Genomic DNA, 26,044 nt, shown 5'->3' with positions numbered 1-26,044 from the left:
TAAAATCATAATTTTATTATATTTTATTATTATTATTATTATTATTATTATTATTATTATTGTTGTCATGAAAAATAAAATAAAAGAAAAGAAAATAAATTGTAAATTATTTTTTTTGTATTATTAGAAAAGAAAAGAAATTAGAAATACATCATTTTCCATGTGCTCTGTCATTAATTGACATAAATAAAAGAAAAAAATTAAAAGTTATTGTACGGTACGTCTCCACTTTGATAGATATAATATAATAAAAAAAGCATAAATTGCATAGATACCCTTCTATTTTGTAATAATAATATAAAAAAGTATAATTTGTGGTGTGGCTATCTTCTCTCCTTCCTTCCTTGTCAGTTCTCTAGTTCTCTCGAGTTCTCTCTCGTGCTGGACAGTAGCATTCATTCAGTGTTGAGTGTTGAGTGTTGAGTGTTGAGTGTGGTGTTCACATAAAAAAGCATCCATCTCATCACCATGCTCGGCTTTCAGCTAACCAACCCATAATCCCTCTCTTTTTCTCGAGTTGTGGAGGCGGCGGTGGCGCTGGAATGGAGCAATAGCAATAGCAATAGCAATAGCAATAGCAATTCGAATCGGAACTAGAGATCCACTCCTTTTCCAATCAGTTATTTAGTGAAATATGAATATGATGGGCGTGAATGGAAGAGATCCCGATCCCGATCCCGATCCCGATCCTGATCGGGATTGGGAATGGTCAGATTATGTTGAAATTGATCCCTCTGGAAGATACGGAAGGGTAAGTAATTCAACATAAATTAATACATGCAATTCAATTTATGTATTGATTTTTTCTGTTTTTTTTTTAAAAAAAAAATTGCAGTACGAGGAGATACTGGGGAAAGGCGCTTCAAAGATAGTGTAAGTCTTAACCAATTCAATTACCTCAATCAATCATTGAATGATTGAATGAATGAATGAATGAATGATACTAGATTTAGATTTGAATGGGTTGGGTTGGGTGCAGGTACCGGGGTTTTGATGAGGTGGAAGGGATAGAGGTAGCATGGAATCAGGTGCGGCTGCAGGACATGCTGCGGAGCGCTGAAGGGGCCGAGCGGCTCTGCTGCGAGATTCACCTGCTACGCACCCTGCGCCACCCCAACATCATTGATTTCCACACATCCTGGGTCGACGGCTCCCACCACAACCTCAACTTTCTCACTGAGATGTTCACCTCTGGCACCCTTCGCCAGTCAGTTCTTCTTCACCCATTTCCCAATTTCATTCATTCGATACCTACTAATTAATTTATTAATTATATGTACTTGTGTAGGTATCGGCAGAAGCACCGGCGCATTCGGCTGCGTGCCGTCAAGAACTGGTGCCGCCAGATCTTGAGTGCACTGGCGTATCTACACGGCCATAACCCACCAATCATCCACCGTGACCTCAAGTGTGACAACATCTTCATCAACGGCAACACCGGCCAGGTCAAGATCGGGGACCTTGGTCTTGCTGCCATCCTCCGCAAGTCTCATGCCGTGCACTGTGTGGGGACTCCCGAGTTCATGGCGCCGGAGGTGTATGAGGAAGAGTATAACGAGCTGGTTGATATTTACTCGTTTGGGATGTGTGTACTTGAGATGGTCACCTTCGAGTATCCCTACAGCGAGTGCTCCCACCCTGTTCAAATCTACAAGAAAGTCATCTCGGTCCGTTTCCTTTTCCTTTTTTCATTCATTCATCAATTACTATCAATTAATTTCTACATTCAATTCAATGGTATGTATGGTAATGGTAGGGGATGAAACCGGATGCGCTGTACAAGGTGAAGGATGACTCTATTAGGGAATTCATCGAGAAATGCCTCGCTACCGCCTCTAGCCGGATGTCTGCAATCGAGCTTCTCAGGGATCCTTTTCTTCAAACTGATGATGGCTCGGGCTGTGTGAGCCTCGATATCAGCCTTGTTTCCTCTCACGGAGTAGAAGCGGAAGCAGAGCCCTGGCCAACTGAGGGAGGAGGAGACAGAGATAGAGAGCGCCTTCTCCTGAATGGATCCATGTGCGGCAACGCCTTCTCCAGCAGCTCTTATGAGGAGGCTGCCTACTCCTACTCCTGTTGGAACTGGGACAAGGACAGGAACAATGATGAAAAAGCAAACATGGAGGAGGAGGCCCACCGTGGCATAGACCTCTTTCATGGGCAGGAGGAGGAAGAGGAGGAGGAACCCATTGCTAATCTCGACATTTCCATCAAGGGAAAGAGGAAAGATGACGGAGCTATCTTTTTGCGCCTTCGAATCTCTGACAAAGACGGTATGTATTTTCTTTCATTTCTGAACAGGACCTTGCTACCTGAGCATTGATGAAACCATAAAATTCATGCATGTATGGTATGGTATAGTCATTTACACCTGATTTAAAAACATTAAAAATTAGAACGGCATTTAATTTTCTCATCTGGAGCAAAATTGTAAAACAAAATTTATACGAGTAGGAACTTGTGATATGCTTCCTATTTATGGAAGTTCAGGTAGCAACTAACTATCTGTGTGTATTAATCAAGTGTGAAATTTGGATTGTAGGTCGCGTGAGAAACATCTACTTCCCTTTTGACACGGAGGCCGACACGGCACTCAGCGTGGCCACAGAGATGGTTGCAGAGTTGGATATAACAGACCATGAGGTCACCCGAATTGCTGACATGATTGATGATGAGATTGTGTCTCTTGTGCCAGATTGGAAACCCGGGCCCGGTATTGATGAAACCCCGGGGCTTAGCCACTCAGCATATTGTCATAACTGTGAATCCAATGTGTCGTCATGCGGCTCCTTGTTGGATTACTTGAATCTCCAATCGGCGCATTGTACCAATGCTGATTGCACCGCCATGCACTTGCATGGCCGGTTTGAGGAGATCACTTACCAGGTCGAGAGCCCTGCACCTGAACCTGAATCCAGTTGTCATGAAGAGAAAAATATAGTACATACTGACGAGTTTGTAGCAGAAAATGAAGCCAGTGTACATTCAGTGTGCAGCAATGGTATAGAATTAGCAAATTCGGAGGTGAATAAGAATAATGTCCATAAAAGTAGCCTCGTGAGAAAGCCATCACTTGGTAAGCTAAAGTCGTTCCATGTCGGTACCAATAATTATTACCGGGCACCGTGGTGCGAAGCAAAACCCGAACCCATTATCCGGGAGAGGAAACGGTGCGACAGTTATCATGTCAGAACCAAGTCTCTTCCACCAGATGCTGTTGATACGTTTTCCTGATATCAAATTTAGATAGGTTGTATTATTATTATTTTGTTGGTTTTTGATCGATTTTTCTAGGGGGCTTTTTAATTTGGTGGTGGGCTAAGTAGTGATTGAGAAAGTTTCCTCAGAGAGTGACGCTCTGTAGAAATTTTAGGCTGTTTTTGGAGCTGATGTGTTTGTATTTTCATGCAAACTTATCCAATCTCTTTGGGGCCAAACTTACATGTGATTCTTATTTCGTTTAAAATAATGAAATAAAAATATATATATATATATCAACCGGGGCATGAAATAATGATGATATTGTTGAGAAAGAAAGAGAAATGAAATATATTTTATTTTGTCCCTTTCATTTTCTTCCAAAAATAGTGTTAAAACTTTCAACCATCTTTCTTTGGTGTGAGTTGACACTTGTTGTTAAGATAAAAGAGTAAGAATTTGGTCTTTGTGTTTGCTTTGCTTTTTAAATTAAGATTTATGGGAGACGCACCGAGTCCGAGTGTCGTGTCATACGTCCTATCCATGTATTATTTAATTTGTTAATTGTGGAATTTGAACGGCGTAAAATTTGAATGCCATTTCATTTATTAACTGGTATATATATATGTACTTATTTAGCATGGCGTGACTCGTGAGAGCATGAAGCATGATGCATCGAATCATTTATTGATGACACATTACTTAGATTTATATCTAATGAGATTTTAATCAAAAGAAAAACAAAAATCTAATGAGATAGATATTGGACTGGAGATGACATGACGCATTAGATATGAGATATCGCTGTCAATTACCCTACTGCACTGCATGGATCTTGGAAGAGAAGAGAAGAGAAGAGAAGATAAGGGTCTACTCTTATTCTTATATGCATTTATCCATCCATAGCCCATAGCCATAGGGGATTGGCAGCCGAGCCTAATTTGCAACCATTTCATGACTCATTCATTAATTGATTAAGTTTCCTTTTACCTAATTAGCTTACCATCTACAGACTATTCAGGAATATATTGATCGTTCCTGTTCCATTTCAATTTCATAGTTTTTTCGCACACTTCTAGACAGGGAATTCTCTCCTCTAAAGTAGAGCCCATAATAGCCCATTAACCATAAAATAACATGGTTGTTTGTTCTATTCTTCTATAAAGTACATCCCATAAACAGAAATAAAATTTGTGCAACTATATGATATTAATATATATATATATATATATATATATATTGTCATCTTCATTTTTGACATCCACCAAAGTATTTATTCAGATGTCGGCACTGCACCTGCTTTTGCAGCCTGAAGCATCTCCACTATAAGGGTCTTCACATCCCTGTTCGCAATATAACATAACACATCATCACACTTCTACATTATATATATCTTATCTTATCTTATCTTATTTTGCCAGTTTCATCAAAATAATAATACAAAAAAATCAAAGGTGACTGACTGAAATACCATCAAATGATTAATAGGAAAACAAAACAACAAGGCTTACTTTCTATCTTGAGCTGGCCTAGGGAAGGGGATCCTAAGCTTCATTGTCCTTCCTTCATATTCTGCCTGAACATACATACATACATACATACATCAAATTAAACACATCATAAATAATCACAAATTTCATTTCATAGTTGGTTTTCTTGATGAGTTAAAAAATTTGGAGCTTCATTTAGGCCCCAAAGTGTCAGATTCTGGCATGTACCAGCACCAAAAAAAGGCAAGTCAAGGTATAACTCGATCGAAAGAGGAGGAGATCAAGAGACGTCTACCTTTACATTGAAGCCGAGGCTATCTACATCCAGCATGTACGCAGAATCCACCTAAATTTCAGTCTCACTTCATTAGAATAATTTACTTAAAATAGTATTCCATCAAAATGAGGCAAATTAAGACTACTAGATGCTTATCTAATCTTCATCAAGCACTCGGAGTATAATGCTAAAACCATATTAAAACCAATCAAGTCAGATCAGGTAAGGTACAGTGCTGATGCACATGCACCACTAGGGTGTAAAGGATCAGTCATATTTATGTACAGTTTCCCCTGCTGCCGACTGGTATTCACTGGTACCAATCAATGCAACAGCTGACAGCCTGCACTTACCTTAACTGAGGTCGAGTGTTGCACAATTAATTTGGTGTCGTCAGAGTGATCCTTGTTCATGTGGTTCTACATTTTGCAGAATCCAAAAATTGAAAAGTTAGCAGATTTAACACACAATAATTAATTTAACTCTTTTAGGAGAATTGATGTCGCTAATTTAAGCAAGCCAAATACCATAATAGGTTTTGCAAATTGGGAGATTGGGTCCACTTTGGCATTCTTGAACTCCTCTGCAGTAAATTCTGCAAAGAACAACCTTTCTAATCAGGAGCTTGAAGTAGAAATTACTAAATACAAAAGAGCCCATCAAAATAAATTGCTGCAGCTATATCATATATAGCAGAAAGAAATAGGTTGAAGACAAATAAAAGGTTGTACAGGAAACAGATATACCTCCTGATCCAAGGAGAGCCGTAGCAACCCCTGACACGTAGCGTATGAATCTTGGCTTTATTTGTATGAAGCGGAAGTCTCCAAAGTCAACCTTCGATATAACAAGTTTCAGCAGAGTAAAATTAAATAATAAGAAAGAAAAAGAGAGGAAAAAAAGGGCTTAGTTAGAACAAGTATATATAGAAGCAAACCCAGAATGCATCAGGATGTTTTTTGAGGTATGCAGCACGCACTTGTTCTCTCTCCTCTCCTGCAACCTGAATCGATGCAAAGCATGTACTGATTAATTAATCACTTTGCAGTAATTTATTGTTGCTTTTCTTTACTGTTTCTAATGACGAATCAGGATATCAAAGTAAAGCACATCCAAACAAAACAAAAATCATAATAATAATTGAAAATTAAACAGAATTAAAATAGCAAAGACAAGACATCAGTTAAACATCAAATTGTGGTTAATCCTCAAATCCCAGAGATTATAACAATCCTTAGAAAGAGAGAGATGAGAGAGAGACAGAGAGAGCTGACTGGAATAGCATCTCCATAAAGAGTGATGACAGTATCAGTCCTGTCTTCTGGGTCCTTGGCCACAAGAAGGCAACAGTTTGCATTGGCAGAGAGATTCTACATGGCGGAAATTAACAAACAATAAAGTGAAGTCGTGATCATTATGTAATGAAGAATACTCGTTCAATGGTTGCAAAACAAAATATATATATGTAAAAAAAAGAACCTTAGAATGAACAGCCAAGCTGCTAACAGATAAAATCGGGGAGCCATCTTCATGGCATGCAAAATCAACCATGGATCCGGATGGGTAACCTTCATGCTCCTGCACAAAATAAAATTGAAATTGAAATTGATATAGTAGAAGTAGAAGGAAAAAAGTTTGAGTAAAGAAAGGTGAAGGAAGGAACCAGAGAAAGAGTAGAGAGGACGCCTCTGATGGAATGGTAGAGCAGGGTACGTGCCTCAACAACCGGAGCTAGTTTAGCTGCTGTCGACTGCCATCAGCAATTAATTCAATAAATAAATAAATTAATTAATTATCAATTAAGAGATTGATTCAGTGGGGGGGGAGGGGGGGGAAGTGTAGGTACCTGGTGAGCACGAATAGTCTGGAAGAGATCTACAGCTACATCGGGTGCTGATGCTGCCATCTGATAGATCATGATTGATTCCAATATTAAAAATAATAAGAGTAATGGGAAGCATTCCATTTCATTGCGTTTCATGGAAGAAACAATTACAGTTAATTGATTTGGTGGTAGCTAAGCTAGGGCAGTATCAGTAAGAAGGATAGGTTTGAGGTTGGAGTAAGAAGAATAGAATAGATTTGATTTGATATGATTTGGGTGTTAGATTAATTTAATTTAATTGAGTAAGAAGAAGGAAGGGAGGAGAGACCTGAGACTGAGATGCAGCAGAGGAGGAGGAGGAGGAGGAGGAGGAGGAGCAGCGGAGGCGATGAGAGGAGGAGGAGGAGGAGCAGCGGAGGCGATGAGAGGAGGAGGAGGAGGAGGAGGAGGGGATGTGTGGCAAGCGAGCAACATTTCTATTTCTATATCTATTTCTAGAGGAGGAGGAGGAGAAAGAGGAGGAGGTCGTTGACGGCACCGCGCGTGGCGTAGTAAGTCTCACCGCCACCATCATCCTTTGATTCCTTTCTTTCTCCTTTTCCACGCAACCATCATCCTTTTTATAAAAATTCCCATCTCAACGGTCCCAAATTTTCCATGCGCCAATCTCAATAAAAAACATATTTCATGCGCCACAAACAATTAAAGATCCAACGGTTTAGGGTTTAGGAATAAAAGGTTGGTTTGTTTCCCAATTCCCACAAATAGGCACTTCTTAATTACATCATCAAAGCTTACACCACCCCCCATTTTTTATCACATATATTTTCCATTTTTCTTCTACTAGGTCAACATACAAAATATTATACAATTACTAGCTCAATAAAATGAAAAAAAAATTAAAAAAAATATATATACACACACGAGGAAGCATGCGCTGCATGAATTAATTAATTACTTCCAAAGTACGTGCAACCAACCAGTATATATATCATTGTCTAAACAAGACTGGATTAAAGAAATAGCAATAGCACCTGACATGTTTACACGAGGAGATACCAGAAAATGAATTTGTTATAGCCAACAAGTGTAACACTAACATTCCACATTTCACATTTCACATGCACAAATATTAATTAAGATCCTCCATATACTGTCATCATTACAAGTTATACACACCATGCCTTATTATGCCTATATATATATATTAGAGTACTAGCTACTTACTGACAAGACAAGCTTGACTTGACTGACTATGGCTAACCTGTATCACAAATTAATTTACAAACACCAGGCATTAACTAATTCATGTATCTTTACTAATTAACCATAAACAAAGGAAAGATCAAAATATATATATGGTACAGTCTCAAATTTACATATGCTATTGTTTTAACTAGATACACACATAGATCGAGTACTTAATTAATTCATGTCATGTCGACTGGTTGAGCTGGTACAATCCAAACTGGATTGACTTCAATTGTACATATATACACACCAATTAATTGTTGAAGAAATCAAGCAAGCAATTAATTGTTGAAGAAATCAGAGCCCTTCGTAGTGGCCTCCAAATGTGATCTGAGCCCTCGGAATGGTGATCCCTCTGGGAGCTGAGATGGCGTGGTTCAGCCCTGTCGCCCTCTGCACAACATCCTTGATCCTCTGAAATTATAAATTTTCAGAGCATTTATCAATTGCATGAAACTATCATTTAAAATCATAAAACACTTTTCTTCTGGCTAATCATTTAATGACAAATTAATAAGCGACCCAATTTGGAGCAAGAAAACAGTAGTTGGCACTTGCAATTTTAAGTAAGTGTAATAACTAATAACATAGTGTGTGATGAACTGATGATGATAATACATTGATACTAGCTACTTCAAATTTAGGATTCTGTTAAACAATATTTGGTAAGAGTAGGATTAAGATGATAATAATTATATATATATATATATATATAGTTAGATTGGCAAATTAATTAACCTTATGATCATCTGAATAGATCTGAAATTGAATGTTGGGGCTAGGCCTGAGGCGACTGGAGGCGGAGGCGGAGGCGGAGGCCGTGCCTAATGCAAAAACACAGAGAGTAGCGGCAGTGGCAACCCCAAAGGAACAAATGGCACCGATGCCGTGGACCCCAAGTCTCCAGAGATTGAACCCGGAAGGAACAAAATCCTTGTTGTCTTCTCCCTTTAATTGGTGCATGGGCATGCCTTGTTCTTTGTGATATCTGTCTGGACTGCCACGGTCGAACACCACAGGGTCGGGTTCGAGCCAATTAAAGGGCGGCGTCTCTTTGTATGGTGATGGTGGTTCCTCCTCCTCCTCTTCTTCTACTACTGGTTCTTCTTCTTCTTCTTCTACTTGTTCTACTGGTAAATCTGGTAATTCTTCTTCTTGTTGTTGTTGTTGTTTCTGTTTTTGCTGGTGGTAGTGGTGGTGGTGAGTGATAAGAAGAGCTGTATTTTGGGGGCATTTGAAATAGTCGGTTTCGACGAATAAATGGGGATCGATGAAGGAGGACGAGAGGTCCTTGGAGTTGGAGTTGGAAGAGTTAAAGGAATTAGTGGGAATCACAAATTCCCATTCACCATCAAGATCCATCTTCTTCTTCTTCTTCTTCTTCTTCCCTTAATTTCTACCAATTCAATTCTATTCAATTCCTTTCCTCTCTATTAGGATCTCCTCTTATTATTATTTCCAAAAGCAAAAGCAAAAGCAAAAGCAAAAACAAAAACAAAATTTATCTTCTTTGATGAGGACGGAATTGGAATTCCAAGAACAGAATGAAACTAATTAATGAGGGAAGGAAGGAACCATCAACCATCTATGTATCTATGTATCCATCTCTTCTTTGATCTCTTCTTTGTTTGTTTGCTCTTCAGTCTTCAACAAGTATAATTAAGTTGCTCTGCGACTGCGGCAACCGAACAAAAGAAAGAAAAGAAAAGCAAAGCAAAGCCAAGCCAAGCCAAGGAAGAAAATGAATGGAAGAAACGAATCTCAATCAATCAAAAGTCAAAACAAAACCAAACCCAACCCTTCTCTTCTCTTCTCTTCTCTTCTTTTTTGCTCACCGCACCTGTCTCACCCTCCAACTATAACATCCTCTCAAGTAACTCAAATTTTTAGTTTAGATCCGAACCGTCTGATCAAAATCTGAGTCAAACAGATTTGTCATACATTTACTATTTGTGTCAAAATAATATAAATTGGACAATTCTAATCCAAACTCAAAATTTAAATTACTTTAGGTAATTTATATATATTTTTTTTCTAATAATAAAACTCTTTATTAGTTTGTTTGTTTTGTTCATGACCGTATTTTAATTTTAACAAACAAACAAACAAATAAATAAACTATATATACATATTGGCATATTGCTACTAAATGTCAGCATTAAATTAAATTTAAACAGTAACTCAGTTTTATCTCATACATATATATATATATATATATATATATATATATATATCAATCCTAATAGGATAACAGTGCTCGTGGTCCTCAATGATACGCACTACAACGCGTTCACGCAACAATTCAAGGGTTGATTGTGTTCTCTTCTTTCTATACCAATTACCAAATAACAAAAAAGAAAAGACCCCCTCATTATCATCAAATATACCATCAAAATAATATTTAATTAATTGAACAATGCAAAAATATCATCAAATCCAATCCATTATGTTGGAACCAAAATATATAAGAGCAATTAAAACTCTAATTAATTTCTTCTTTGTATGACAACTGCATGCATCAAACTAATTAATTATGTCTACTAAAGTCTATAGAACCAAATCATCAAAACAAACTCATGTCAAGTTGTAATTAATTCCATTCACTAGATATAGATGTAGATGTAGATGTAGATGTAGATATTATGTCTTATTTATTTATTTATTACAATTATTGGGTATAGATAGAAAGATATTTTAGGAGTGTTGTCTATTGTTTGTTTGTGTTTTTTTAAAGAAAATATATAAATGTATTTCAAAAAGAAAAGAAAAAAAAAACATTTATTTAATTATATATGTTTATGTAGAGTAGAATGATTCTAGAGGGAACAAAATAGGATTCAGTTCAATCGGGCGGGGCGCGAAAGGGACAACACACACAGCCATCAATCAAATCAAATCAAATCAAAGACGACAAAAAATTAATTCAGGAAACTTCGTCAACACTAAATATATAATAATAATAATAATAATAATAATAATAATAATAATAATAAAAATGTATCCATTTGTGCACAACTGCACATTGATTAATTGATAATATTGGGGAATGGTGAATGGATCCACATCCCATTAATTGATTGTTGTGGCCCATCTTAATTATATATATGTGGCCCATTTCATTACCTTTTGCATGCGGCCCATTATCCAACCATTTCATTTCATTGTATACAAATACAAATACAAATACAGCTTAATGCTAATCATGTATAGATAAAGCATTTCAAATAATTATTAAGATTTAGGGCATTTGGATTTAGTCTTTCATAATCTTTCTTAATAACATATAATTTTTACACAAACAAGTAGGTAGGTACTTGTCTCAATATTTCATGTACGGATCATAACACATCTCATACACACTTGTGTGTATGGAATCCCGTTTTTTACAAGTAAACAAAACAAACACTGAAGCAAAAAATGGGGGCAAAAGAAAAAAATTAAATTAAATTAAATTAATCCTAAGTGTGCAAAGGAATTGTGAGGCTGCATCAATCAAGTTCGACAAGGCAAATGGCAAATCTGGTTCCCGTAATCGAACACAGGATCATGCTGATCGAAGAGCACTTTATCAAAATACTCGTGCAACTCCATTCTGTCAAACTCCGACAACCCCGAACTACTGTTGTTGCCCGCATTACTACTTTCAGGCAGTTCAAGTCCGAAACAATCAAACCCAGCCGGTTCGAACATCCATGTTTGATCGACAACCAAATTAGAAGCCAATTCAAAGTGACCCAATTCATCACCTCCATCGGCAAAACAAGGCCTATACACCTCATCATCCAATAGGGTGGCATTTTGGTCAGTAACATGATTACTCGCCGTATTATTACTGTTAATATAATTATAATCACCTAAAAGAGCGCTCTCAAATGGATTCAGAGCCATGTTGTTACTAGCACTAGGACTAACAACACTACTAAATGCAGCAGTTGCATTACTAGATGTTGTTGCTGCTGCTGCTGCTGCTGTTGTATTGTTGCTCATGCCGCTTCTGCTAGAAGCGGCAGAGGGGCTTGAAACGTTAGATGCGGTGTTGTTCTTGAGTCTTTTGTGGTTAAGAAGTGCACGGATGCGGGAAGCGAGGGGAGAATTCGGGGACAGCTGTTGTGTGGCAAAGTTGGTGCGGGTGTTTGTGCCACGCAAGAGGCAGGCTGCCTCGTCGTAGGCACGTGCTGCTTCCTCAGCAGTTTCGAATGTACCAAGCCACATCCTGATCTTTTGTGTGGTGTCCTTTATCTCTGCAACCCATCGACCAGACGGCCTCTGACGTACCCCGAGGAATTTTGTGCTGTTGGTTCTCTTGCTGCTCTTCTGTTTCGGATGGGTCGGTTTTTTTGTTGGAGTTGTTGGTGCCTGGAATTGGTATTGGTACTGGTTCTGAGGGTTGTATTCTTTTTGAGGTTGGAAATTAATTTCCATTTCTTTTCTTTTCTTTTCAACGGTTGTGATTGGTGTGGACAATTAATCTAGAGAGAGAAAGGGGAGAATAGGTGAGAGAGAGGGAGAGATTGAAGATCAAGTATGTGTGCTTGGTAAGGAGCAGCTGTGTGGTCTTTTTTGCAGCTGTCAGTATTTATAGGGGGATTGGGGTATGAGTTGTAAGGAGAAAACACAAAATTAAAGTATTGTTATCTAGGAGAATTGAACCTCCAAATCATATCATATAGACATATAGTGATAAAGAATAAACTGCTGGTGTGAGTACTGCTTAGCATGTTGTTAATTATAACTATATATATATCTCTTTAGATTAAAATGCAATGTCAAAGGAAATGTATTTTTTTATCCAACTCGATCCCAATCACAAGGACTTGTCTGTTTCTATGTCATCTCTATCTTAATTTTTAATTAGTTGAAAATATTTAAAAAATTGTCAACTATATATGACTTGGAGATTCTATTCTTTTTAGTTGGTAATTATTGAGAGACAAAATTGTCGAGGCAATTAATTTATTATTGCTTGACAAGTATAATTACTTAATTAGTGTACGATGATAATGTGGGAATTAATTTGAGATACTGCTACTCTTAATTAATCATTGGAACAAGAGAGACACATTTTAAGTCATTTCATTCAGTGTCGTAAAAAGCGGTTGTTTAGTCGTTAATTGCCAGTGACAAAACTATTACGGATTTAATTTTCTAATTAATCGGTTGATTATTTTCAATTATGATAAATTATTCATTATCACTGACTAATCAGTTGGCAGTACCATGTCCATCCGACGAGTGCATACCGTTATTTACAACACTGACCACATTAATTAACAGATTAAATCCAATTAACTATTTCTTGCAGTAGAATATATATTCTCTCTCTCTCTCTCTCTTTTAACATTACTGGCTACCTTGTTAATTAATTACCTGGTTTTGTTGTTAATTACCTGAACGTGTTTGCAACTCAGGAAAAATTAATGGTAATAAAGAAGAATTTACGAAAAAAAAAAAGTGGTGTATTGCACGCCGGGTTTTAGACATGGGAGCCACAATCATGAGCACCTCTTATTTTATTTAATTTGTTTGCTACGTGATCTCACGGCCTCCCCGTATTATTATTATTATTATTATTATTATTATTATTATTATTATTATTATTATTATACATATATTAATAAACAACTGCACCATGCTCTGAATTGAATAAAATAATGACACAACATAAACAAATTAAGTAAAACGGGTGCGTAATGTCATATATATAGAGAGAGAGAGAGAGAGAGAGATATGTATGTGTGTTTTGGGCTTGTTTTGTTGAAGCCTTTAATTGCAGTAATGTAAAATAGTTTTTGGGCTGGCTTATTATAAACTTACATTGTGAAGTCGTAATTAATTAAATTGATTTGCTATTGACAATTTGACATATATCATATATGGTTTTGTTGGGGTTATAAATTATATATATATAGAGAGAGAGAGAGAGATGGGCTATGGTGCATTGCAATGCATGGAAGAGTTTGTGCATTGGACCATAAATCTAAAATTCAAAATCCAAATGACCGATCCAAACCGTTCATCTTGTTCTCCATATTAATATGTGCTTGGAGACCAAATTTTACATTTTTCTGAATTTTTTTACTATTTATTAAGTATTTTACAAAATTGTTGATCCAACGGTGGCTTAACAAAACAGTAAAATCAGCAGCCACCGTTGGATCAACAATTTTGTAAAATACTTAATAAATAGTAAAAAAATTGATAAAAATGTAAAATTTGGTCTCCAAGCACATATTAATATGGAGAACAAGATGAACGGTTTGGATCGGCCATTTGGATTTTGAATTTTAGATTTATGGTCCAATGCACAAACCCCTCCATGCATTGCAATGCACCATAGCCCATCTCGTTAGGCTGGGGTGCTATGGATAGCATAGTGGCCTCTCGTGCTACGGCTCAATATTCAAGTTTTCAAAATCCAAACGGTCGATCCGAACCGTTCATCTTATTCTCCATATTAATATCTGCTTGGAGACCAAATTTTACATTTTTCTGAATTTTTTTACTATTTATTAAGTATTTTACAAAATTGTTGATCCAACGGTGGCTGCACAGAACAGTAAAACCGTTGGATTAGCGATTTTCAAAGTGACTTAATAAATAATAAAAAAATTCAGAAAATTATAAAATTTGGTCTCCAAGCAGATATTAATATGGAGAATAAGATGAACGGTTCGGATCGATCGTTTGGATTTTGAAAACTTGAATATTGAGCCGTAGCACGAGAGGCCACTATGCTATCCATAGCACCCCAGCCTAACTCTATATATATATATATATATTATATTATATCCTTTAACTAAAACAGTCTGCTACTCATTTCATTATTTATTTTTGTATTACTAGTTACTACCTCTTTGGGACTTGGGTACGTAGCTTCTGGAAATTGTTAGCGGGCTAAGAAATTTCTGGTTTTCATCTCTCAGCCAGTCAGCCTCGATCCTTGGCTGTGTAAAATAATAGCAGTGAAATTAAGTAACACAGCAAAATTAAGAAAAATATAATCTCAATTTAATTTGATTTTGGCATGCAGGCTTGTGATATGTGGAAAGAAGAAATTAAGATGGTTTCAGCTGGTGGATAAATCTTACTTTTGTCAACAATTGCCCGATGAAAGAGGTGCGAAGATAATGCCAAAGATTGGCCCACAATGCATGTCAGAGACTCAGAGGTTGTGACCATGCTTGGCAGTGACAGTATGAACTTACCTGAGAAAGGGAAAGGGGAGGTAGCACAATCTGGCCTCCTACGCACTGTTCTATCTGCTAATAGCTGAGTCCCCCTGCTTTACAATTGTAAGTATGAATATGAAATTTCAAGTCATGTTACTATATTTTATTTGAATCTTACAAAATCATTTTGCCCTCGTTTGAAAATTTAAAAAATGGTAAAATTCTACCTGACAACGGAATTCTAGATTCCATCCCATAAAACAAAAGGGTTAATGTTTTCATATATCATTTGCACAACGATCTATAAAATGTCTTGACATATTTGCAAAGTGTTAACACCATAATTCTACAAGAGAAGTTGCCTTTTCATTTTATCTTAGTTTCCGATGCCAACTTTTTTAGAGTTAAGTTGGTGTGCTCCAGCTTGCCCCATTTTTTATGGAACAAATGTGCAAAAACAAAAAAAAGAACAATATGAGTTTCTCAAAACATGCTACAAAAGAGGTAAGGCCAAGCCAACAAAAATTAAAGACAATGTATTTCAAACAAGATGAAGCATTTCTCTTCACCAACAATCTGCGATTTCTCACTTTGATATGTCCAATGACTATTTTAAACAACACAGAGCGCAGAACTCAAAATCCACGCCGATAAACAAAAATACAAAATATACACTCTTTGCACAATCAGGCAAACCAGACCGGCAAGTACACTGCAGGGCAGAGTCAGCCATCCCGACTCAGCCCAACCCAACCCAAAAGAATCACCAACGAAGAAAGAATTGATAAATTCTAGCAAAAGACGAGAGTGAAAGAAGAAACAGCCATAGCCCAAAATTCTGAAAGTAGAAACAAGAAAAGTAAACATGACACAGGAGGATATAACAGACATCAAGAAGAGAGAATGGACTGGAGAAGATGCAGCTGCTGAGGCTGGAGGGATGACCATATGGCCGGTGGGACCGTCTCCTGTATGCGCCTCAGCAGGTTCACCATACGAGCTATCGTTTGCTCCGTCGCAAGGTCCTTTCCGCACAACACCTGCACAACAGTTCATAAATCAATAAACCAGAAAAATCTAATAACATTTATTTATATATATATGGAATGCAGAAACAGAATGAAGTACCTCAGCAAAAACAAAGATGATCTTTGGAAGGTACTGGTTATTCGGACCAAGGATCTCTGCATCCGACCTGTCATTATCATGTCAATGCCAACAAAATGTTATTACTGGGTAAGAGGAAGAGAAACAAATAAAATACAAAAGAAACACACCTTTCGACCATAGAGCATAGTAGATCATGAACAACCTTGGCTTCAATCAGATCCCCTTTGATTGGCAGACAGCTCAACCATGCAGGAATCACCTACAAGTATCAACATAGAAGAGAATTGGCATCCTTATTTCTCCAAATAAAATGCATATGCCATCATTTCAGTAGATGCAGTACCTGAGAAGCATCAATGGCGTCACGATGGAACTGACAGATTTTCCCAACAGCGGAGACAGCATTGTCATACGCCATCACGTTGTCAGGTGTCATCGCCTCGGGGTGCCGTATCACATTGTTCAGCCTCGACAAAGCCTCTGCATCATTAATAACCACTCACAACCATCATTTATATTTCTTTCTTTCTATGCTAGAAGAGATTATAGATTACAAATGTAGAGAAGTTTACCTCCTACAAGAGGCCGAAACACAGCACCCCCGTATTCAGCACATACACCCACACCATAAACTGCAGCCTGTCATATACAAACAAATGCTGATCAGTTGACAAAGCATACATACCTCTCTAAGCAGAAGTAAAAGTACACATACCATTGAAACTGTAAGAGCGTGTGTATCCCACTTGCAAATAAATTGCAAGTGCTAATGTGGCAATTATAATTTCAGTCGAAGGAATGTGGACCAATTGGTAATTTAGCAATCTTGTTAAAAAAAATGCCACATCATCATTTGCAATCGTTTTTAATTGCCAATTTCAGGGATGCAAAAGAATAAATTGCAAAGATGTAAAAAAATATATTAAAATATTCAATATTTCTCACAAATTGAAATTAGAATTTATTGCAGGGATGGAGATGGAGATGGATTGAAAGTGATTTAGGATTAATTGCTAAAGTTGCTGATGTGGCAGCAAAAAAAAATATTATTTCAATTGCAGGCATGAAGATGCTCTTGTATAAATTACAAAAAGAACAACTTCAAGGTTCAAAAAGAGAGTATGTAAATTACTCATATTTACCCTCAATCAGCTTTTGGTCGCTTCAAATTATCTGATAATACTAACTGAAATCCATTCTATATCCAAATGGAACCACTGTCTGTTCAAAACCCATTTAATTAGACAACATATTTCCTCCGAAGTCATCATTACAATCTACCAATGATAGATCAGATTCGTTTCGTAATGAATAAGTTAACAAAATTCACATAAATTCAATACGCAACAAAAACCTAATTTAGATAGAAATTGATGTTTAGAGATTGAAGACAGATAAACTGAAGTTGAGTGAAAGCTGGAATATGTTTACCATTAATAATAATATAACAAAAACTTCGTAGAGGCAAAAAAATCAAATCGAATAAAAGATAAAAGGAAGTGCTGTACAAACCTGCCGGACATTTGCATTCTCATCATTCGCTGCTTCCAACAGGAAAGGAAGATAAGTATCGTAGTATCTGCATTAACAAATAACAAAAACTAAATTTAATAAAAACAAAAAGAATATTACAAGACACATTCATCAAGATAGAAACCCACAAAATTTTACGGTTACAAAAAATTTAAGCCAAACAAAATTGGAATGTAGGATTAAGTACTTGAGAGATGCTTCACGGCATTGTTCGGCAACATCATCAAAAATGCAAATAGCAATCCTTCTTTCTTCTGCAGTCTTATCTTTGCCCTGCATTACAATGAATGAATATCGGTGCCCAAAAATTTTAGATAGTTCTTTTCTTATAAGAAGAATAAAACAACATTTAATCTCAAACCTCAAAAACACAACTTTCTTTGTTCTCTCTACTTTATCACTTAATGTGATATGGATTATATGAATTAATTAGCTTTATATGAATATGGTCAACTTAAAAATAGATATGTAAAAACACAACTTCCTTTGTTCTCTCTACATCAATTGACATAACAACTTCGTGAAAAATTGGTGTTAACCTGGCAGAAAATCACTGTATAATTCATTACTGACAAATTGAAAGAGCATAATCCACAATATTCTCCAATAATTCATGAATGAGTGGGAAAAAGCCCATTAAATAAAGACTAGTTACAGATGATCCCCGACAAAATCACCTAAGAGCCCAGTACGGCTTCATAACATTCTCACCAAACAAAAACTAGAGAAGTGTGATTTTTCGTGGTGATTTTTATGTAGCTTCAAATGTTACCCTCCATAACATTTGATTTTGTCACAAACTTCTAAAAACATCCCTTTACAAATTTGAAATTTTTTGCCATGCCTAAAAATTCCTGAATTGTTAATTTGTTACTATGAAACGAATAGAAGTGCCCATTCCTACAACAAGGTTATATTGGCTGCATAAAAGCCATAACATATTACCAAATGTGAACTCGAGATTAATAGACCAATTACTTGTCCATAAGCCATAGATTTAACAGTAAAATAAAGGGCCCAGTCTAACAGGTCAAAAGAAATTTACCAGGTACAAACAAAATGAACCATACCAGTGTAGGTACAGATAAGTCTACAATAGCTGCTGACTTGAAAAAAAAAAGATGTGAATAAACTCACAAGCATAGGTGTAATGTAGACGGACAGCTCATCAAAAAATGGAAGGAAGGAGACTTTGAACGTCTTAATAAGGGTTCCCAAGCATTCGCCAACCTAGGAATATAAAATTAAATATTAGTGTTAACTAAACCACCAGAGGAAGAAGGAATGAGAAGAGAGTAGAAGGGAGAGAGAGAAAGACCTGGTCAAAAACCTCCTCTTCCTGCTCGTTTTCTTCTTGAAGCAGTTCCCCTTCATCGGCATCAAAGTCCTCTGCTTTGGCCCTCTCTGACCTCTCCCTCCTCCTTGTTGCACTTGCCGTTATCACATTCTTTATCTCATCTACAATAGCTCTCACTTGGCCTTCACCAAGAAGCGTGCCTGAGATCTGCATGCATTCATTCAGGGAATCCAGCATCGATGCACAGATCTCTGTCTCAGGCTCCTACATCAAAAGTAGTTAAACAAAAATATCAATAAAAGTACATGCATAAACAATGTCCATTGTTTACTAAACTCAAAGAGTATTATTTAATAAAAACCTTGTGTAGAGCTTCAACCAAGGCTGGGATGATGTAATCTGACAGCTGCTTGAGGTAAGATTCATCACGACCTTGAGCCTGTCCCTTTTCAATTGCTAACTTCGCAGAGCGCAACAACTCCGGCATAGCTGTGCACATGAATGAAGTAATGATGTTAGGAAAAGAACATAGTAACATCTGAAGGTGTCACAACCAGAAACTTAGCATGCAATTATTGCGAGTAAATTACACAAAATGGTCCTTAAAAGTGTCATTCATCCACCATTTTGGTCCTTAGCTTTTAATATGTACCAAATTGGTCCTACTTTAACATCCATCAGAAAACTTGACAATGTTGTCTATCATAACATCATTTCTTAGCATATATTATGTATATATATAACATTTACGTATATCTTACTAATAACTATTATTATAACATGGTAAAACTAATTTGTTACAAATTGAAAACTTTCAAGGATCAAAATGTTAAACAAGTGATACTTGAAGGACCAAAATGATACTTTTGAAACTTTTAAGAACCTAAATGATGAGCGATACTTGACCAAATCAATGCTTTTGAAACTTGGAAGGACCAAAATAATAAATGAATGATACTTTAAGGACCACTTGTGTAATTTACTCAATTATTATTGGACAAGCCTGATTAATAATTCCTTCAAATTTAATCAATGGTAGGGGCAGACAGAAACATAAGAGATTCTTTGAGTACCAGCAACAGCCGCTCTTCTGACTTCCTCGTGGAAATAGAACTTGAGGAGAGGCACCAATGTAGGAGCGACCTGAAAAATAAATACAAAAGTATGCAAATAAATAAATAAACATAAAAATTATATAAAGAATAAAAAAAATCTAGTTAAGGAAACAAAACCTGATCAATCCAAGGGAAGAAACCCTCCTTGAGTTCATCAGCATAACAGCAGAGCATGTTGCATGCAGTGGCTTTCTCTTCCAAGACACTGGTCCTGATTCCAATCCTCTTGTCTCCCAATGTAATTGTTTCAATGCTGCTCACAAGTCATAACCATTCAATATCAACCAATCAACTCAATTTAAGTCAAATTGAAACAGCACAAACTCTGGAGCAAAAAAAATACAAAGTAAAAAAAAGAAACCTGTCATCATCAGATTCGTCTATCTCATCGTCTGAATCAGCTGATGTGATGGTGACATCAGGCTTCAGTTGAGCAGATTGAAGCAGCGGTGGCATGACAACACTCATGTAGGGAAGAAAATCCTGCCCCAAGCACTTGCATAGCCTGGCCCATGCCTGTAACATTGAGACCCATATATTAGGTTAAATTAAAATGAAACGGGTTTACTGGTACAATATACAAAACATAACTGGTACAAATTGGAAAACATACCTGCAACATGTAGCTGGTGATCGGGTCATCTGTCTCCAATTGCGACCCTTGTAATGACATCAGTACATCCATAACCTACCATTATCAAGCAAAGCATCAAATGTCAGAAGAGAAACTCATCTCAGAAGAACAAGCAATTCTAGATAACTTGAAAGAAAAATTTTGTAATGGTAACCTGTTTTGCATCATCACGGAACTTGTCCTTGCCGACGGCCATACCAACCAAGCTGATACACTCCATTGACTTGGCACGCAGCATTCTATTAGACTTGTCGGTTGCATTTATTAGTATAGCCTTCAAATATGGCATCACCGCATCATAATACTTTTGGAATTGTTCCTGCAAAATTTAATAACTCTATCTATAAACTAATATTATAAAAAAAAATGAACTGGTGAGCCAAATAGCCAGGGGTAGTAATCCATTGTACACCACACCTTATTATTTTTATAATAGAAAGAGCAAGTCTTAAAAGGGAACCAGAAGTACATGTGCAATACAAATGGTGCATTATACATGGATTGTGTTGTGTAGTGTGTGTACCTGTGAGGAATCAGCAACTGAGGCCAAAGCAGTAAGAGCCCCCTCCTGAACCATTTGCTTTCCATTCTGGAGTAATACAAGTAACTTGGAAACAATTCCATCCAAGTAAGGCGTCAAGATTTCGGGGGTGCAGTTCTCACTGAAGTTTAAGATGGCCGAAGCAGCATGAGCCTGTAATCAAAAAGTGAATGAGCATGCAGTGGGCACAGCAAGGTAAATGAATGAAGAAGAAAGAAATGGGTTAATAGGTTGCCTGAACGCGGGGATTCTGGAAATCATCCATGGCATTAGCAAGGGCAGGTAGCACCTTCTGGTGATAGTGGGTCTGCAAGTCGGGGCCCAGGTCCGTCGACAGCTGCCCGATGGCATTAATTGCAGCCCATCTTACACGCGGATGCGGGTGCTGGAACCCATTCAAGATCATGTTCACCACCTGCTCCAAGTTCTTCAGCATCACCTGCATTATTCCATTGCATCCCCAAAAACAAACCATTATATTATAGGCTACCCTTGTGACATATACGTCATTATAGCATTTCAAAGTAATAATAATACCTTTGCACAGCCTTCAGCAATCTGTGCAAGAGTAATGAGAGCTGCATGGTGCTTCTGCCACTCAGGTGCTGACAGATAAGCCGGCAACAGCTCTGAGGCAATGGGCACAATCGCATTTCCCCCAATGGCAATGGCCAATCGATCGAGGCACTCCTGCCCAACTCCATAATTGCCACTCTCCCCTGCATCTTCCTCCTCCTCTAGAGCAGAGTGCCATGCGGGCTCATCCTCTATGTCTAAAAGCATGTTCATGAGAACAGCAAACAGTCTGCCAACAAATTGAGGGAACTTCCTCATCATACCAGGGGCACGTTCCCTGGCCTCAGCAAGGGTGACTACAAACTCAACAGCAAGGTGACGGGTGCCCTCCTCCAGCTGGTCAGCCTCTGCAATCTGTAACATGGCAGTGACGACATCAGCAATCTGACGGCGGAGGAAGCGAGGCTCAGTGCCAGCAAGTTCAACAAGGAGCTCGAGGGCCTCCTGTGCAGATGCCTCTTGTGCAGAGTTGAGGCAGTCTGTAAGAGCACGCATCATGGAAGGGAGCAGGTCTTGCATGGAATCACGGTGGGTTGGGGAGGAGAGACACTGAACGAGGTTGACAGCAGCAGAGAGAGCGGCTATACGGACGTCAGGGGAGGTGGGGTGGGAGAGGGAGGCCATGAGAAGGGAATGAATGGTGGGAAGATGCTGTGTTAAAGAGTCAGCCACAAACTCTGAAAGCCGTGCAAAGATGAGCAAGGCAGACTCTTGGAGGCGTGGGGTGGATTCAGGTGCAGAGGCAGCACGGAAGAGGAACGGCACCAGTTCAGGCCATGCACCGTCAGGTAGCAGAGATGCAGCCAATTCAGAGACAGCATCACATAGCTTTTTGGAAAGGGAACGACCACCAGCACCATCTGACAATTGAAGAGACGAGAGAAGCAACGACTTGAGGCTGTCTTGTGCTGTAGGGGAGAGAAGCGGGAACACAGAAGGGGCTGCCTGTGTCTGAGTGAGCAGCTTACGCAGAAGAACGGCTGACATGGAACGCAGCTCGGCAGCACGTGGGGAAGAGGTATTATGCTGCAGCAAGTGGGCCAGTTTGAGAATTAGGGCCTCTGGATGACGGGCCCGACAAAGGTTGAAGAGGGTTTCGGCTGAGCCACGATCGGTGTTGGATGATGACATGAGAGCGAGGATGAGTGCCTCCATTTGGGCTGGGTCGGGACCCAAGACAGCCGCCATCTGCTGTTCTTGGTGCTGGTGCTGGTGCTCCGCCTCGGTCGCCATGGATGACTTGGTGGTCCAAACGAATATTAAACGAATGATTGATTGCTAGGGTTTTGGCGAGAGAGAGAGAGAGAGAGCGGCGAGGGAGAAAGGAGACGGCGACTGCGGGTATGAGAAAGAGAGAGAGAGATGATTGGTTGGATTGAGTTGGATTTGAGACTAGGAACGAATGAATGAATGAATGAGTCGAGTCAATCAATTATATTGCTAGGGTTTCGCTAATGGATTCCGATTCCTCGTGTCCGTCCCGTCTAGTCTGGTCCGGTCCGGTCCGGTCCGGCCGGTCCAGTCCGGCTTTTATTATAACTCCAATATATATCTAAACAAATCTATTTATATATTATAACTCACTTAAATAATGTTATATTATATGCAGTTTAATAGTTCAATTTGTTTTAATGATTTATCATGGACCAATTCGGTTGAATGATAACGATGATAGTAGTTATTATTTCAATAATTCTAATCTGATTAATTTAATATAATAAAAAGGTGAAACCTTCATTTTCAAAAGAGAAATTTTACAAAGTGTCATTTTCTTTTAAAACATAGAACAAAATATATTTCTTTTAAAAATTTTAACAAAATTCTCCCCTTCCTCTCACTCCTTCATATTTACTTTCACTTATTTTTTGCTCAGGTAAAATATACAATTGTGATTTCATTTCGGTTTTCAATCATTTTTACTTTTTTATGTTTATAAAGCATTTACAATAAAAAATTTGAGTGTGAAATTTTATTTGCTAAAATCAGAAAGTATAATATTAGCGTATATGTAGAATATTTCCAACATAGTCTTTTTTAAAATTATTATAAGACATAATATTAACTTATTTTATAAATTTAACATGTAAATGTTTTTAACGTACGCATTTTATCTAGTTTATTCAGTATAAGATTTCATATTCTTAGTTTGCACAACTATGAGAATTTTATCACATCAGATGTTAAGAACAATTTAGTGAGGTACTTATGCTTCAATCAAAATATACTAATTATGTATATGTTATAATCTTAATAAATTAAGAAATAAATAACCAATGCAAGAAATATTGAGTTCAAATACTATGGTAATGAGTGGTATACGTGGTTTGGGATACATTTTTTACACCTTCGAAGTGCATATCCAGTCCAATTAATTACCAGATTCAGCAAAGTTTAGTTTTAAATTTTTCACCATAATGTATTTACTAGTGAGTCGTATTACTAGCATTGTAATTGATTCAAAGTTGCTGGCATTATTTCTTGCATTGGTTATTTATTTCTTAAGAAACATAATTAGTATATTTTTTATTGGAGTATAAGTATCTCATTAAATTATTCTTAACATGTAATTGATAAAATTCTTATAATTGTGAAAACCATGGAATATGAAATTTTATACCGAATAAACTAGATAGAATGTCGTATGTTAAAAATATTTAAATGTTAAAAATATTTATATGTTATTTTATAAAATAAGTTAATACCATGTCTTATAATAATTTTTTTAAAAACCATATCATAGAAATATTCTTCAAACCCAAAAAAAATATTCTACTTATACACTACTTTCTGATTTTAACAAATAAAATTTCACACTAATTTTTTTATTCTAAATTATTTATACACATAAAAAATAAAAGTTATTCAAAATGTAAATCATATCACAATTATATATTTTACTTAAGTAAAAAATAAATGGAAGTAAATAGAGAGAAGGGAGAGGGAGGGAAGAGAGGGAACAAGTGAGGTCCACAATAGCATTTTGTTAAGAATTTTGAAATGACGATATTTTGTTCTATATTTTGAAAAAGAATGGCACTTTATAAAAAATTTCTTTTGAAAATCGTGTCTAGAATAATTTGATAAGATTACACGTTCAAAAATCTTATAATAAAGAAGAAGGATTTTTGTAAATTGAGTTTCTTTTTCCCATTTTTTTTTTCTGAATATTGGAATTCCTTAGTTAAATAGCATAGAATAAAAGCAGCGCAATTAGGTGGATTTTGTAGGCGGCTCTGTTATTGTTATTATTATTATCATTATTGTTGTTGTCGTTGTATTATTATTATTTTGTAAACGGAAATTATTATCACTGGTGTTGTGCCCGTGCGTTGCAACAGTAACATATTATTACAGTGAATACAATGTAAAGAGAACTTTTTGTTTGACATTCACACAAAATTAAAAAATATATATTTAAATGAAAATAAAAGACACAAATGAGAAAAAAATAGATATTCAAATAATAAATAACAATAAAAGAACAACAACAAATGACAAAAAAGGATCAAATATAATATGAAAAAAATTCTTGCAGTATCACTGCGATTTAATATCTAATTTTCACGAGCAAGACATGTTATTAAACAATTTAGAGAAAAAAATAATATGTAAATAAACAAAATTGGAAAAAAAAAATATGATTAAATGATTCAAATAAGGATCTTCTCTACAAGTCTACATATATATTTAGATCGAAAATATATGATTGTTTCCATCAGCACAGTATCTGCTATTCATCTATTCACAAATATACAGTAGGCCTAAACAAAATCCGGAAAGATATGATAGTTTCAAATTTCATTGTCGAAACTATAGCGGAAGATGAGAAATGAAATGGAGGAAATATAGAAATAAGAAAATAATTTAATTGCAAGAATTGGAGATAGTTGTGTTATCACATTATTAGACCTATCATTTCGACTTGTTTCCATACAAAAATCTATGTTTTGAACCAACAAATAGTGTATTTTACATTGAATATCCATAGAATGTGGTACTGCTAAGTTTTGGTTCTTACTTTGCAGGAA

The 26,044-nt window shown here is 36.8% G+C and overlaps 5 protein-coding genes across 6 annotated transcripts; 1 reads left to right on the top strand and 4 right to left on the bottom strand.

The window, feature by feature from the left end:
* Positions 1-500: 500 nt before the first annotated feature.
* LOC144545174 (putative serine/threonine-protein kinase WNK9) lies at positions 501-3,480 on the top strand. The gene is made up of 6 exons (XM_078293767.1): positions 501-751; positions 836-873; positions 980-1,207; positions 1,289-1,667; positions 1,757-2,273; positions 2,543-3,480. Exons 1-6 carry the CDS (start codon positions 635-637, stop codon positions 3,232-3,234), a joined length of 1,971 nt encoding a protein of 656 aa, XP_078149893.1. The 5' UTR covers positions 501-634; the 3' UTR covers positions 3,235-3,480.
* A 950-nt stretch (positions 3,481-4,430) lies between these two features.
* Positions 4,431-7,395, bottom strand: LOC144545053 (FMN binding protein). Of its 2 annotated transcripts, XM_078293605.1 has the most exons (13): positions 7,201-7,376; positions 7,119-7,155; positions 6,812-6,871; positions 6,629-6,715; positions 6,445-6,543; positions 6,240-6,335; positions 5,903-5,968; positions 5,712-5,802; positions 5,493-5,560; positions 5,319-5,384; positions 4,984-5,034; positions 4,710-4,774; positions 4,431-4,541 (listed from the first exon to the last, which is right to left on the bottom strand). In XM_078293605.1, exons 1-13 carry the CDS (start codon positions 7,362-7,364, stop codon positions 4,472-4,474), a joined length of 1,020 nt encoding a protein of 339 aa, XP_078149731.1. In that variant the 5' UTR covers positions 7,365-7,376; the 3' UTR covers positions 4,431-4,471. The 2 variants fall into 2 exon arrangements, with proteins under 2 accessions (XP_078149731.1, XP_078149730.1); XM_078293604.1 differs by having other exon boundaries at positions 7,119-7,395.
* Positions 7,396-7,880: 485 nt separating this feature from the next.
* LOC144545173 (uncharacterized) lies at positions 7,881-9,716 on the bottom strand. Its single transcript, XM_078293766.1, has 2 exons — positions 8,780-9,716; positions 7,881-8,455 (listed from the first exon to the last, which is right to left on the bottom strand). Exons 1-2 carry the CDS (start codon positions 9,401-9,403, stop codon positions 8,339-8,341), a joined length of 741 nt encoding a protein of 246 aa, XP_078149892.1. The 5' UTR covers positions 9,404-9,716; the 3' UTR covers positions 7,881-8,338.
* A 1,781-nt stretch (positions 9,717-11,497) lies between these two features.
* On the bottom strand, positions 11,498-12,463 carry LOC144545042 (uncharacterized). The gene has a single exon (XM_078293594.1). The coding sequence runs from the start codon at positions 12,461-12,463 to the stop codon at positions 11,534-11,536; it is 930 nt and encodes a 309-aa protein (XP_078149720.1). The 3' UTR covers positions 11,498-11,533.
* A 3,286-nt stretch (positions 12,464-15,749) lies between these two features.
* EMB2734 (ARM repeat superfamily protein) lies at positions 15,750-23,420 on the bottom strand. The gene is made up of 18 exons (XM_078293765.1): positions 21,978-23,420; positions 21,676-21,879; positions 21,423-21,593; positions 21,054-21,218; positions 20,879-20,953; positions 20,627-20,781; positions 20,383-20,518; positions 20,224-20,293; positions 19,512-19,639; positions 19,172-19,414; positions 18,991-19,083; positions 18,041-18,126; positions 17,833-17,899; positions 16,893-16,959; positions 16,664-16,800; positions 16,488-16,579; positions 16,339-16,405; positions 15,750-16,250 (listed from the first exon to the last, which is right to left on the bottom strand). The coding sequence occupies exons 1-18, from the start codon at positions 23,247-23,249 to the stop codon at positions 16,101-16,103; spliced, it is 3,378 nt and encodes a 1,125-aa protein (XP_078149891.1). The 5' UTR covers positions 23,250-23,420; the 3' UTR covers positions 15,750-16,100.
* Between the last annotated feature and the right edge of the window lie 2,624 nt (positions 23,421-26,044).

Source organism: Carex rostrata, chromosome 27 (genome assembly GCF_964058835.1).
Source record: "Carex rostrata chromosome 27, lpCarRost1.2, whole genome shotgun sequence".
NCBI classification, from domain to species: domain Eukaryota; kingdom Viridiplantae; phylum Streptophyta; class Magnoliopsida; order Poales; family Cyperaceae; genus Carex; species Carex rostrata.
This window is presented reverse-complemented; position numbering and strand designations above follow the sequence as displayed.

What these genes read in the sequence shown, in the direction of transcription:
- LOC144545053 (XM_078293604.1), bottom strand. Translation starts at nt 7,364, where the DNA reads ATGATGGTGGCGGTGAGACTTACTACGCCACGCGCGGTGCCGTCAACG. An exon ending in AACACTCGACCTCAGTTAAG is followed by an intron (nt 5,035 to 5,318) that starts GTAAGTGCAGGC and finishes ACTGAAATTTAG; the next exon opens with GTGGATTCTGCGTACATGCT. An exon ending in GCCTCGGCTTCAATGTAAAG is followed by an intron (nt 4,775 to 4,983) that starts GTAGACGTCTCT and finishes ATGTATGTTCAG; the next exon opens with GCAGAATATGAAGGAAGGAC.
- LOC144545042 (XM_078293594.1), bottom strand. Translation starts at nt 12,463, where the DNA reads ATGGAAATTAATTTCCAACCTCAAAAAGAATACAACCCTCAGAACCAG.
- EMB2734 (XM_078293765.1), bottom strand. Translation starts at nt 23,249, where the DNA reads ATGGCGACCGAGGCGGAGCACCAGCACCAGCACCAAGAACAGCAGATG. An exon ending in TGGTTGAAGCTCTACACAAG is followed by an intron (nt 19,415 to 19,511) that starts GTTTTTATTAAA and finishes CTTTTGATGTAG; the next exon opens with GAGCCTGAGACAGAGATCTG. An exon ending in TCATCTTTGTTTTTGCTGAG is followed by an intron (nt 16,251 to 16,338) that starts GTACTTCATTCT and finishes ACTGTTGTGCAG; the next exon opens with GTGTTGTGCGGAAAGGACCT.
- LOC144545174 (XM_078293767.1), top strand. Translation starts at nt 635, where the DNA reads ATGAATATGATGGGCGTGAATGGAAGAGATCCCGATCCCGATCCCGAT. An exon ending in CCTCTGGAAGATACGGAAGG is followed by an intron (nt 752 to 835) that starts GTAAGTAATTCA and finishes AAAAAATTGCAG; the next exon opens with TACGAGGAGATACTGGGGAA. An exon ending in TCTACAAGAAAGTCATCTCG is followed by an intron (nt 1,668 to 1,756) that starts GTCCGTTTCCTT and finishes TGGTAATGGTAG; the next exon opens with GGGATGAAACCGGATGCGCT.
- LOC144545173 (XM_078293766.1), bottom strand. Translation starts at nt 9,403, where the DNA reads ATGGATCTTGATGGTGAATGGGAATTTGTGATTCCCACTAATTCCTTT. An exon ending in TCTATTCAGATGATCATAAG is followed by an intron (nt 8,456 to 8,779) that starts GTTAATTAATTT and finishes TTATAATTTCAG; the next exon opens with AGGATCAAGGATGTTGTGCA.